The sequence below is a fragment of the Athene noctua genome, chromosome 5 (assembly GCF_965140245.1).
Source record: "Athene noctua chromosome 5, bAthNoc1.hap1.1, whole genome shotgun sequence".
NCBI lineage: Eukaryota > Metazoa > Chordata > Aves > Strigiformes > Strigidae > Athene > Athene noctua.
In genome coordinates, this window is record NC_134041.1 from 33,072,800 (window position 1) to 33,086,477 (window position 13,678).

The following is a 13,678-nucleotide window of genomic DNA, read 5'->3' on the forward strand; positions in this document are numbered from 1 at the left end:
ATGCTGTTACAGATGAACAGCTCAAATCTGTATAGCAGTATAACACCTTGACTCTATGCTTGGTCACATCTAAAAACCAAAACAACAAATAACACTTTGCATCTGTTGCATTGCTGTTAATGCTGTGCATGTGGGCAAACATAAAGTCTGACTCCATCTTCAGATAATCTTTCACTGCCCTCTTTTTCTACAATAGTGTGTGTGCTTTCCTAGTTGCGTTACTGTTTTGCTTGTTAGATAGGATGCAAAAGTGTTGGCTTTAATCCTGTTGAAACCTTCTCACATAGGAAATGGCCTTTTATTCCACAGTATAAATAGTGGGAACACTCAGGCCTACAAATGTGCCCTCCCACTTGTATTCTGGTATCTAAGCTAGTGGCAGGATGTTTAGTGGAGGACCTTCAACTCTGGAATTTGCTCTCTTCGTTAGTCCAATACCGTCAGTCTTCTGATTTTTGTGGAATGTTAGTTAAAAGGCTTATGTTAGTTTAGACACATCAGAACCAGGTAGATCTTTGGAATTACAGTGTATTCATAGTTTTATCTCTGCAATCACTTAATTTATCAAACAACACAAATGGTGTGAGCTGCATTTTGGTATAGTAACATAAATCTTAAACTGTGCTTTAAAAGATATCACATGGCAATAAAGGCTTGACTTGGGTTATTGTTGGGATAATGGTGCAAAAGGGAATCTGTTCATATTTTGTCACTAATTTTCTGATGTTATTCTCTGAATAAAATAGACTTGAATAGTCTGTGATTTTTACTCTGAAGTGTATGTTACTATAGGTAATATTTTGCGATGTTTGATTTTGGTTTTCTTCTGTACAGTTGAAGTGCATATATGTACAGGAAATAATATTTAAACTTGCTGTGTCATGCTTAGCTGTGAATTCTTGGTGTACTTGTCATTAAAAATCCATTCTTGTTCTTCTGTTTGAAACAGCTACCAACAGTTCAAATAGCAGCGAGGTTGTAGTCAAACAGATATTCATAACAAATTTCTCACAAGCCCACAGGAAACTTGAATTCAAAATTGAAGCTTTCGGTAGCATCTGTGTTTGAAAAATCTTGAAAATGCAAGTTTGTTGTTGTTGTTGTTTCAATGTTTGATGTGTGGTTTCTTTTTCTGAAGATTCCGTAAAATGAACAAGCGTCTGGTTCCCAGAAGACCCCTGAGTGCCTCCCTGGGCCAGCTAAATGAGGTGGGCCTGCCTTCAGGAGCTATCCTCTCGGAGGAAGGGGGAGTGGACTTGCCCAATAGGAAAACTTCTGCACTGCCAAATGGAATTGTGTCAACAGGCAGCACAGTGACGCAACTTATTTCTCGAGGGACTGACTCCGGTTACGAAACTGCTCTGAAGCCAGGGAAGATCGACCATCTGAGTAGCAGTGCCCCTGGATCCCCTCCTGACTTGTACGGGTCTTCCTAAATGTTGTTCAAAGTGCCATGTGTGTAAATATGCAGTAAAAACAAAGTAAATCCTTTCTCTAAAAAAGAAACAGAACAGGGTTTTTTGAGGTTGCTTCTGTTTGGTTGGGGTTTTTTTAAGTGATTAAATAGTAGAATGGAAAACTAAAGCTAAAACTCTAAACTGATTTACTTCCCTGTTTGCTTGTATTTTAATTGGAGATGGTGATGTAAGCCTTCAGAAGGTGAAATATAGACAAAGCACAGTGTTTTCATGTACAGTGCGCTCTATCAGGCCTTAATGAGCGGTTGCATTTTTCTACTTTTTAGGCTGGAATCTGTCCCCAAGAGCTCTATTTCTGCCTTACCTGTGAACCCTCATCCTGTGCCTGCTCGGGCACCAGCAGATCTGCCTTCGGTGTCTGTCACCAAGCAGTTGCAGATGGTACCACGAGGGTCTCAGTTGTATAATACTCAGCAAGCAGATATGTTTTATCAAGATCCTAGAGGAGCAGCCCCACCGTTTGAGCCAGCACCCTACCAACAAGGTAGGTTTGAGACCAAGCTCTATCTTTCATCTTCATACTGATTTTGTTTCCTTCCCACTCTGGTGTTTACTTAAGACTCTTAAGTTGGAGTTCGCTTGCATATCACATGGACTGTAGGCACTAATGTGGTGATGGCATAATAAAATGGAAGTTGGCAGGCTTTTTATGTCTTGACTGAGACCTTCAGTGCAAGTGAAACCAGAGGTTTGTATCCATCCAATGTTGCAAATCCTTCCTCTTTCAGTTCTCCTCAACTGGGCTAGATCAGGGATCTGGTAAGCCTTAATTCGATTTGACTTGGGGAAAATTGAAATAAAGCTTAACCAGCAGAGGAGTTTATGCTTGAGAGATGAAAGTACTTACATCTCTAATGAGAAGTGTATGAGTGTTTCAGAAATGTCTGCACATGCATGTGATGAGTAGAGACAAGTGAAACTGGAGAAGGGCTGAGCACAAAAAAAGGAAAACATCTTAAAAAAGGAAGTAAGAGAAGTTTTAAGTACAAGGAGACCAAGTAGAGAAAGGTAATAGTGAAGAGGATTAAAAAGTATGGCTATATATAAAGACAGGGAATGATTCTTAGGCAACATAAGATTGGAGAGAGAAATGACATAAAGGGACATTAATGTGGAAGAAAAATAAGGAATGAAAGACTGAAAGTAGTGGAAAGAAGAAGAAAAAGCCCTAGAAAGGAAAGGCGGGGGGACGCACCATATTTGAGAAAGTTGCAGAGCGTTTTGAAGGAAAAAAGGTTACATGCAGTTATTGTGTGCAAATGAAAATCTGAGTTGTCAATAAAATTTGATGCACACGTTGTTAATGATGTGCACATATTCATGTGTATTTTTAAATTATCCAGAGATCTGAGATAAATTACTGAAATCTTCATATAACTAGGAGGTAGAGATGTGATCTTAGAAGTCTTTGGTGATTCACAGTACTGAAATTTCCTTCTGGAGGTAGAACAAATCTTTAGCTTTTAAATTCTACTTAATCCAAGTTTCTTTACACAAGTAGTGGCTCTGATATGTTGGGACAAACTGCATTTTAGTTGTGTGGATAAAGATGTACAGGCTAATCTTGAGTTTACTTTTTAGGTCTTGTCTGGCTGTCCTGGTTTTGGCTGGGATAGAGTTACATTTCTTCCTAGGAGCTGGTACATTGCTGTGGTTTGGATTCAGAGTGAGAATAATGTTGATAACACAACAGGGGTGTTTTAGTTGTCACTATGTAGTGCTTATCCTAAGTTAAGGATTTTTCCATTTCCCGTGCTCTGCCAGCATGGAAGAAGCTAAGAGGGAGCATGGCCAGGACAGCTGACTCGAAGTAGCCAAAGGGCTCTTCCATACCACAGGGCCTCATGCTCAGTATATGAATTGGGGGGGGTGGATCACCTCTGGCATTGGTCAGTGGGTGGCAAGCAATGGCATCATGCATCACTTGTCTTGAGTTTTATTTCTCTCTTTTTGTTATATTCCTTTTCATTACTATTATTATTGTTTTATTATTATTGTTGTTATCTGTCGTGGTTTGGGCAACTGAGCACCACGCAGCCCTTTGCTCATCTCTTCCTCCACCCCACCACTGGGAAGGAGAAAATAAATCAAATGGCTCAGGAATGAAGATAAGGACAGAGAGGGGTCACTCACCCATTAGCAGTCACAGGCAGAGAAGACAGACTTGTTATGGAAAGGAAAAAACACATCAGTTTAATTCAGAACACTAACAACAATGATACTTAACAGACAGAATGGGACAGTGAAAAGTGTTACCATATCTTAAAAACACCTCCCCTCTTCCCTGGCTCAGCTTTTCTCCCGATATCTCTGTCTCCTCCCTTCCTCCCCCAATGGCGCAGGGGCAGGGGATGTGAGGTGCAGTCAGTCCTACTCTTATTCTTCCAAGGAGGAGGGGGAAGCACTCCTCTGCATTCTTCTCCCTGCTCCAGGTGGCATCCCTTTTCACAGGGGACAGTCCTCCACAAACTCTCTCCACTGTGAGTCCTCCCCATGGGATACATTCTTCTCAAGATGCTCCAGTGTGGGTCACCTCCACATGTTGCAGTCGTCCTAGCACAGAAGTACAACAGCAGGAACTTCTTCCCACAGAGCCCCCGGGGGTCCTCCACAAACAAATCTCTGCTTCTCCAGTGATCTCCATGGGTGGCAGGGGGGTGACCTGCAGTATCACCATGGGATACAGCTGGGGGTTGTCTATATTCCAGTGCACACCCCTCCTCCTCCCTCCTCCTTCCTTCCACTGACCTTGGTGTTCGCAGAGGTATCTTTCTCATAATGCCTCCTCACAAGTCCCCCAGTCCCCTTAGGTTCCCCTTTGTTATTGTGGAGGGGCTGCTGTCCCTAATTGTCCCAGCCTTGGCCAGAGGCAGGTCCCACTTGGAGGTTCAGGAAGCCTCTTGCAGGGGACCACCGCTGTAGCCCCCTCCCCTGCTACTAAAAGACTCTGACACACAAACCCAGCACTTTATCACATTTTAGTTAAGTTATTAAACTGTTCTTATCTCAACCCACAAGCTTTACTTTTTTTCGATTCTCCTCACTGTCCCACTGGGATGAAGGAGTGTGAGCGGCTGCGTGGTGCTTAATTGCTGGCTGGGGTCAAACCACGACACTAGCTAAAAGCATTCGTATCAATCTGTGGAGATGTTCTAGTGAATCATTCCTATTTGTTATGCTAGCAGGACTTCTGTGGAACCTGTGGTGGGCTCAGTCTCACCACCTCTTCTCCAGCTACTGTGACCTTTATACCTTGCTGGTTTCTTATTTAGATAATTAAACAGTGTCACTTGAGCTTTGGATCAGCTTTTGCTTTTTCAAGGTTTTCTGTGGTTGATTTTGGAGTAGAAATACCACTGGAGACAAACAACAAATGTGGATTAATTTATGCCATTCACTCCATGATACTTGTAGACTGGAGTACTTGAAAAAATTAATTTTTGTGGACAGTTGTGACAATTGCTTTCTGTATCTTGTTTGTGTTTTTTCCTCTTGCCTTATTTCAGGAGTTTACTATCCCACTCAGTCCATGTCTCGCTTTGTCCGACCTCCTCCATCAGCTCCTGAACCTGGTCCACCTTATTTAGACCATTACCCACCCTACCTTCAGGACCGTGTGGTGAGCCCCCAGTACACGCAGCCACAGCAGTATCCTCCGATGGGACAACCCATCTACCCACCACACTACGACAGCCGTCGCGTCTATCCCCCTGTCCAGCCATATCAGCGAGAGGACATAGTCCGAGGAAGCCCTGTACCAATTGAAATTCCACAAGCAGCTGTACCTTCCTATGTACCTGAGTCCAGAGACAGATACCAGCAAACAGAGGGTTATTGCCCAGTGGCTCCACACGTCAGTCAGATCAGACCTTCATGCCACAGGGTATGGTTTTTATAGTGTGGGTTTTTTGAGAGAGAAAATATAAACTGCCTGAAGTTGAATATTGTTGTAGTAAGGTGATGGTTTTTGTGTAGAATTAAAAGTTTGAACTTAAGGGGTACATTTGACAAAGCTGATGGAAAACTGGAAGGCAGTTTAGTTACTGATCAACTCTACAATTGTAATGATGTTAATATCTAAAAGAGCAGGCTACTACTTAGTGCTCAAAGTACAAAAGCATTCTAGTTAAGTTTGGAAGTCTCATATGGCCCTGACTTCTCCCAACAAAGATGAGGCTGGAGAGGGCCACTCTCTTTCTAGCACAGATTAAATATAGTGTGTGCAAACAGTTATGTGTGCGTTCTCATACTGCCCATCTCTGTGCCTAAACAAATAAATATGCAAATACACATCCCTTGATAAGGGAACTAAAAATTCTGCTCTTCCAAATTTTCTCTACTTTAAGATTGCTAGCTGGAGGGTCTTCCTAGTAGAAGTGTACAAGCTTGTTTTGATGAATCACCAGCTGGAATTGAGTCCTGTAGAATGTGAGGTTTTATGTAGCTATCGTTCGGATTAAAGGCTCTGAATCGTATTGCTGAGTCCAGGAAGCATTTTTAACATAGCTTACATAGATTTATATGTTTTGATTTTGACACGTTTATGGGATGTTTAGTTCTATTGCAAAATGAATAACAAATGCAAACTAACTGTGACTAGGTTATAATCTGTAGGGCTCTACCAGTTCTCCCATATGACTGAAATGGGGACTTGCCATGCTGGAACATGTTCCAGTGGAAACGGCTTTGCCAAGTTGAAACACAGTCGTGTGGGGCTACCTGTAGTTTTAAAGTTAGAAACACTGGGTTAGTTGAGGATCTAAGCAGTTTTAGGCAGATAATATTCCTTGCCTTTGGAGTATCTTGAACTAACACTCTGGCCACTGTAGGAACACGCATGTTAACAGATAAGTAATGATCACTTTGTTAAAGTCTTTTATTGTAACCATACTGTCTATTCACTGTATTGTCCTTTCTTTGCAGTATATGCTTGCCATATTTTGTAACATATTTCTGTCTTCATTTCAGCCTCATCCCAGCCTAGACGAACTTCACCGACGAAGAAAAGAGATCATGGCCCAGCTAGAAGAGAGGAAGGTGATTTCTCCACCTCCTTTTGCACCATCACCGACCTTGCCTCATCCGTTTCATTCGGAGGAGGTAAGCATATTTTGAAAAAAATGTGACTTACTAGCATGTTTAGAAAATACTTCAGAATTTGTGTGTGCTGATAGGTGAAGACAACAAGAAAATAAGAAGAGTATAGAGTTGGCAAGTGGGGTGGCGGGGATAGTTTTGTGTGGATAGTGTCGTCTCCAGTGTCTCACATGCGGTGTTGATTCTCTGGTCTGTCACTGATTCTAAGCTATCTGCTTTTGGTGCAACTTGGAGAATTGGGTTTGAGCCATTATTAATTGAAGTAGTCTTCACAGTTACTGGACTTTACTTCATTTGCTCCTGATATGTTTAGAATGAAGTAATAGCTTTGATAGAGGGATTGGGTTTTTTTGACCAAGGTCAAAATACCACTTTCATACTGGCCAAGTGAAAGTCAGCACTGGGAGTGTAGCCAGCTGATCAGAATTTCACACATTTCAGGCTTGCTTCCAAATGGTGATGTGTCTGATGAAACATAATCATGGTGATGTTTTTCTTCTAGTTCACTGTTGTTGAACTAAGTAGTGGTGACTGTGAAGCTGCTTCTTCCCTTCACTTACAGAACCAGATTTTTGTTTTTGTACAGTACTTGGATGAAGACCTGAAGGTAGCTGGGAAATACAAAGGAAATGACTACAGCCAGTACTCTCCCTGGTCCTGTGACACCATCGGCTCCTACATTGGAACCAAAGATGCAAAACCCAAAGATGTTGTGGCAGCGAGGAGTGTGGAGATGGCGGTATGTAGGGATTAGGGGAACACAGCAGAAAAGTTGATACTTCAGTTAGCTGGGAGGAATACTTTCATTTGCTTTCCAGGATGATGGCAGTGCTTGTATTTAAGCTTAAAAGTGCATTGCAGTCAAAGAATGCATTTGCAAGTGTGCAGTACTTTGTTTTCAAAGTTATGAACAGTCTTACACCTGCATAGGTGTGTTAAAATTCTGGGTACAGATGCAGGCTAACCACTCTGCTCTAAAGCTATGGATAGCAAGAGGTGTTTGGCCATGATTCTTTACACTTAGTTGAAAGCCAAAAATGACTCTGTACTGGCATCTTGTTGATTAAATGTGTCCATCTGTTGCTTCCTGTACTTCTTTCTGTCAGAGGAAGGTGCTGTAACTTTGTGCTATTAATTCCTTTTAAGGTGACTGTTACCGCTGTTAACCAGTGTTACTAGTTTTTACTTGAATGACTCTTTGTGACTTGTGACCACAAGAATATCCTAAACTCGCATGAAGCTTTTTAGAGAACCATAGTCATAACATAATTACTAGGCAGATTCTTCTTGAGGGCAATTCTGACTTCATGCTGTGCTTATTTAGACCTTCACCCAAGTCATGGGTGTCTGGCTGTGATCTTCCTTTGAGCCACTTTTTTTTGCTAGGTCATTGCAAAATACAGGACTGTGCTAGGGTGTCACTACCCAATAGTCAAGATTGTAGAAGAAAATAAATAGGATTCTGAAATACCACCACTACTTCTGTTTCTCTGTGACATTTAAGCATTGCTTAAAAGCAACAAATAGGCTGGTAGCCCATGAAAGTAGGAAGACATTCAGGTCTTCAAGAAAAAGGACTGTTTAGTCTGAGGGACTGTTTTGCAGAGATGCATCTGTGTGTTTTCCTTCACCTCCTATCTGAAAAAATATTCTATCATCTTTTGTTTATATATCATCACTGTCATGATGACCTTTCTTTGGCCAGTAAGGGGAAGGGGAAGAAATTTCTATCCAGAACTTACTCTTCTGTGGACAGGTGCTTACCTGTTGCAGTCCCTTAACTAAATTGTAGGATTTTTCTCTCCAGCTTCTCCTTGCCTGCAAGTGGGCTTCCCTGTTCCCCCTCTGCCTCACTGGAACTGAATGCCAGACAGCTTCTGTCCTCTGAATTGCTTTACTGTAAGACCTCGAAGGCACTGTGTGAAATGGGAGCAAAAAGGCGTCTTTCTCCCAGAAAAAGCAGAGCAAACAAAGGCATTTCATCTGCAGCTCTGCATTTATTACATGTCTTTTTGCTGTCAGTCCTACACAGTGTGTTTGCCTTGAGTCATTACGTTGTCACATTTGACCTGGGGAAGTACTGAGATTACTCGGAATCAGCTTATTGCTGTCCAAGTGCCAGCGTTCCGGAACCAGCAAACAACTCTTGTCTTTCATTCCTACTGCTAGAGAACTGTAAAGAAACTAGAAGTCAGTTTGGAGAAGTAATAAGGTTCCAGAGAAGCAGCCTTCTTTTTTCATTGCTAAACAAAACATTCTTCTGCTCCAGAGCTAGTTTTCATATAAGTAAATAGGATCTCTGCTGCTCTTCAGTTTTTGTCTCGTCCCAGAAGACCTTCACTGTGGATGGCAAGTGAATGAATTCTTCTCTTTTTATTGTTTATAAGAGATTCCTTTTTTCAGTGGTAAGAATGGTATCATATGAGAGTGCATAATGCTGTATTTTATGCAGATGGCATTTCAACTTCACTATGTTCTTTCCCCCACTCAGGAAATGGAAATAAAAATGGTACTATTATCCTATGGACTCGAGATTACAATGTCATCCTTTTCAGAATTCCAGAGTAGATGTTGTCTAATGCCTCTTCCAATTTTAACGTTACATTTCTTGAGTTTAGCTTCCAACACAGTTGTGACTGCCATTTTCACCCCTTTGTTCCTGCCTTAGCTATGTTATCTAGTCTCTTTCTAGCAAACCTTACCCTCACTGAAAGCTTGCAGAGTTTTATTTTAATTTTAGACTGTACTGAAGTTTTCAGCCTTTAGCCAGGTTCCTCTTTGTGTAGTAGCCCTGCTTACCTTGTTCTTTTTGCTGTACACAGCACTTTGCTACAGTTTTATTTCTTTAGCAAAGTCTTAACTCAATTTTGGCAATTCTTAGTGTGTTACACTTTCTAGCAGCCAATGGATAGCTTTCCCATTTAACTAAGCACTTTTCCCATTTTTTTTTTAAATTGAGTCTGTTTATATCTGTTACGATTTTGTGTTTATCTGGATGTGGTGATTATTTGGAGGGAAGGGGGTTTTTTGGTTCTGGGTTTTTATGGTTTATCTCTTTTGTGTTGAGGAAGCTTTTTTAAAATTAATTTTTACTCCTGGGAACAACCCACTGACTTCGGTTCTTAAGTTACTCACTCCAGGTGACTTCTCCCATAACTGGCCTAACTTTATCTCTAAAAAAGCTTTGTTAAAAATCTTTATGATAATCTGTTGTTTCTTCTAAGTAAGTTAAGTCAAATTTGACTTATCTTGCTAAAACAAGCTTGTTTCCTGTGCCCATCTTTTCCTTTGTGGCTGCTTGGTAAAGTTCTCTGAGTAGAGAGAGAATATTTTATATGTTCATTTGTTGACCCATTAAGGTGTTTGAGTCTGAAGCTGAGTTAGAAACCAGGATGTTCCAAGTAGTACTACTACTTAATGAAAAATGTGCCAGAAAAGATGTGCTAGGCATGTCCAAGTAAGTGCTGTACTAATAATTCCCATTTTGAGTAATCTGCAGGCTGTTACATGAGATGGTTTTTAACACGAGGCTTCAGAGAAATTTCTTTTGACTTTTAAAGAAGTATGTATCCCTCAGAGATGCCCACTGATCTCCTCTTTGATTTTATTCTGGAGTCTTTTTCTCCTTCTGTCCCATTAGACTTTCTCAGTCTTAATTTTCTTCTGCTGCTGCTCCCTTCTCTTGGATTTGTTCACAATTAATCATGCAACTGTTTCACAGTGGTGATAGTAATGGTTATCTTGAGTTAGACCATTAAAGAGACTTCAGCTAACAGTGGAGTTATAAACTGAAGAATAGGAAGACTAGTTGAAGGATGGGTGGAGTAGAGGATACAGGAGACTCTCACAGTATTGGTACCAGCTTGTTGTAAAAGGAATATGGTTTTGTTCATTTCTGAATAAGTTTTTGACTGCCTTTTCCATTTCTTGCGTAGAACGTAGATAGTAAAGCCATGCGTGACCAGCGATTAGACATGCAGCGAAGAGCAGCAGAGACTGGTGATGATGACCTCATTCCATTTGGAGACCGACCAACTGTGTCGAGATTTGGGGCTATCTCTCGTACTTCCAAAGCGATGTACCAGAATTCTGGTCCCATGCAGGCCATGGCAGTTCAGGGAGCTACCACCAAATCAATCATTTCAGGTACCATGTGTGCTCTTCGATTTTGCTGGCTGTTGCTATTTAATTTGGTACTAAAGCATAACTTGTTTCTTGTCTTAAAAACATAGATGAGTATGTATGTTATGCCGCTAACAGTAACTAGGTAGGGCTGAAGAAGGCGGCTGCTACTACCTTCTGTTCCATAGACAGGTTTATGCACACATAGCTTATATGTTAGTGGCTTGTTACTGTTTGGAAAAAGTTATTTTGTTCTGCTGGTCCCTCTGAGATGAGGATTCTTTTAAATCTGTTGCAATAGAATCCAGAAACTTAGTGCTTTCTCAAATATATAATGCAAAACCATCATAACAAAGTACTGTACTGCACTCCTACTTTGGGTAGTTACTGCTGCAGTCTTAATGCAGCCATTGTTCTGTGTACCATTAGGCAAAGCAAATAAAGTAGAAACAGTTAATTTTTTACACATCTATTTTCTAATTACATGTATAATGTAGCTGTATATCTTACCCCAATAGATGGTCTGTTTCTTAAGGTGTACTGAATAATCTTAAGAAAAGACTTAATTATATTTCCCAAAACTTCCTTCTAGATTTTTTTCAGGACTTAACATTTTGGTTTGTTTCTAGAAGTTATTTGCTTAATTCAAGCAGTAACTTTCTAGATTTTATCACAGGTAGGGAACTCTGTCTTCCCTGAAATCTTAATTCTCAAACTCTGTTAGCTACATATCTTGGAATTACCAATCAACTCTCAAATCTTTTAGGAACTTAATTAGTAAAAATAATTGCTCTCACAGTGGCTATAAGTTTGGTTTTATGTCCCCGTTTCCCTGTGTGAAGACCTTTACAATGTCAGACGCTGGAAGGCTGTCATAAATCTTGGGGACATGAAGGAAGAGTCACACGTTACACACATGAGACTATTCATGTGTAGTATTTCTGTCTTCATTTCAGCAGAAGAAACATTAGACTTCACTCTTAAGAGGGCTGGCCTTTCTGGTTATTCTCTAATGTCTGTCTAATGTGTGTGGCTGAACTACTTGATAGTTTTGTGGTAATGCGACATGTTCTCCTTTGTGTTCACTGGCAGACTACAACCCTTATGGAACTCACGGTGGCTGGGGAGGCTCTCCATATTCTCCTCATCAGAATATACCTTCTCAGGGACGCTTCAGTGACAGGTAGGATTACTTTATTTTTTCTCTGCCTTTTTCTACATTTTCTTTATCTATTTTTTTTCCTGTGCCAGCTGAGTAAAGCTTTTTTTGAAATCTCCTTATTTTGGCTTTTCTGATCCCAAAGGGAAAGACTGTCCGTGTCAGATGTGGCTGGTCATGGGAAACAGTTGCCCTCAGCTGAACGAGAGCAGCAGCTGCGCATGGAGCTGCAGCAAGTAGACCACCAGATTAGCCAGCAGACACAAATGCGAGGACTAGAGGTTGGTACCAACATTTGGAAGAGTGATGAGGGGTGGTATGGAGAGAGATGAAGCTAGTAAAGCTGTCTTTTTTGTGTTGATCTTTCTCTTGACAGTAGTGATATTAGGAACAATACTAAATTCCGTGATGCCAGGCATCAGGACTATGGTACAAGTGTAAACCTCTCTGCTTAGCAGCAGAAACCTCCCTGCACTTCATGTGCAAATCAACATAGTACTTGAGTCTGCACTCTGCTCATTCATATTTGCTTTCATTCTCTCTCACTTACTCCCCCTCTCTGTTCATCTACCTACTCAGAGGCAAACTTGTGGTGTAGATACCTGTTCCTCTGGGCTTTACTGCCATTGGAAATGCCTGATTTTATGTACAGAAAGCTGTGACCTTCATCCATTTCATGTTTGGTTTTGTGTTGTACCTGTTTCTTCCTAAATAGTGCAGGAGTCAAGAAAATAAATATTAAAACTTGAAAAATTCAAGTTTAAAAGAAATGTAGTCACTTGAAACATGAGGAAAGATTCTTTGTAAAAGAATGAGTTCAAATCTTTGTATGTTGTGACACAGAAGAAGAAATGTCAAGGCATAATGAAAGAATTGTTTTAGCAAAGCTTTTTTTTTCCTCCTAGGAAAGATCAGTAAATATTTACCAGAAAGTTATTCTGGGTACCTCAGCAACTGTTAATATTTGTGTTTTCCCAGTAGGAATCACTATAAGTAGTGGATAGCAGCTTCTTCTGAAGCTGTGGTTACCTAAGAACACACATTAAAGAAGAGAGTTATTACAAATTAGTTGTAAGAGCTCACAATTATGTTGCAGCAGCAGTTACAAGTAGTATGTGTTTCATAGTTACTTAAAACATAACTTGTGTTCTTGTGCTCTTGTTTGGGAACAAGAGGAGAAAATTTTTTAAGTCTTGCATGTCTGCCTTTGCCATAATAGAAGAGTATTGGAAAGTTGCAAAACCCGTAAGTGGCCTGCCTCTCCTGCTCATTATTATTGTGATTGTGTCAGTGTTAAATCCTACATAGTTGTGTTTTGTGCCTTGATTGTACCATAATTTGAACTTGCCAGAACTAATTGGTTGTTTTGAGTAATAACAGCTTTCAGTTTCTCTTGTGTTCAAAGCTGCAAGCAAATACTTGAAATCAGGAGGCTTTATTGATTTACCTGTTACAAGGTTGTAACAATCGCTTAATTCAGTCAGAGTATGAACTAGATTGTGTTGCATTTTTTTCCTTCAAATGAATGAGCATTTCTACTTGAAGACCAGCCAGATGTTCAGTTATGTAGAGTAGTAGATAGTGTGTTTAAGTGCAGAGCACACACTTACCGACCTGATTCTGAATTATTAGCAGATTTTTTTGGAGTGGCTGACACAGCTACTGCTTTTACTTGGCTGCTAGTAACTTGCAGCTTGTGAATGACAGTAGTCACTTGTCCCTCTGTTCATGTGCTTCCTCATCTGGGTCAGTAGAGAGCTTCATACCAACATCCACATCTCTCAAGGTACTTTATATGCTTTAGTAATAATTCTGGCACTAC

At 40.6% G+C, this 13,678-nt stretch overlaps 1 protein-coding gene across 6 annotated transcripts in view; it reads left to right on the forward strand.

Moving 5' to 3' along the window:
* Positions 1-13,678, forward strand: part of RC3H1 (ring finger and CCCH-type domains 1) — a 67,657-nt gene that overhangs the window by 42,817 nt on the left and 11,162 nt on the right. For 4 of the 6 annotated variants that reach the window (XM_074907007.1, XM_074907008.1, XM_074907009.1 and 1 more), the window contains 8 exons: positions 1,139-1,420; positions 1,745-1,962; positions 4,985-5,361; positions 6,447-6,578; positions 7,144-7,314; positions 10,511-10,721; positions 11,790-11,880; positions 12,002-12,137. In XM_074907007.1, coding sequence (XP_074763108.1) covers positions 1,139-1,420; positions 1,745-1,962; positions 4,985-5,361; positions 6,447-6,578; positions 7,144-7,314; positions 10,511-10,721; positions 11,790-11,880; positions 12,002-12,137 — 1,618 coding nt within the window. Of the gene's footprint in view, positions 1-1,138; positions 1,421-1,744; positions 1,963-4,984; positions 5,362-6,401; positions 6,579-7,143; positions 7,315-10,510; positions 10,722-11,789; positions 11,881-12,001; positions 12,138-13,678 lie in introns of all 6 variants that reach the window. The other 2 variants (XM_074907005.1, XM_074907006.1) reach the window with 1 other exon arrangement.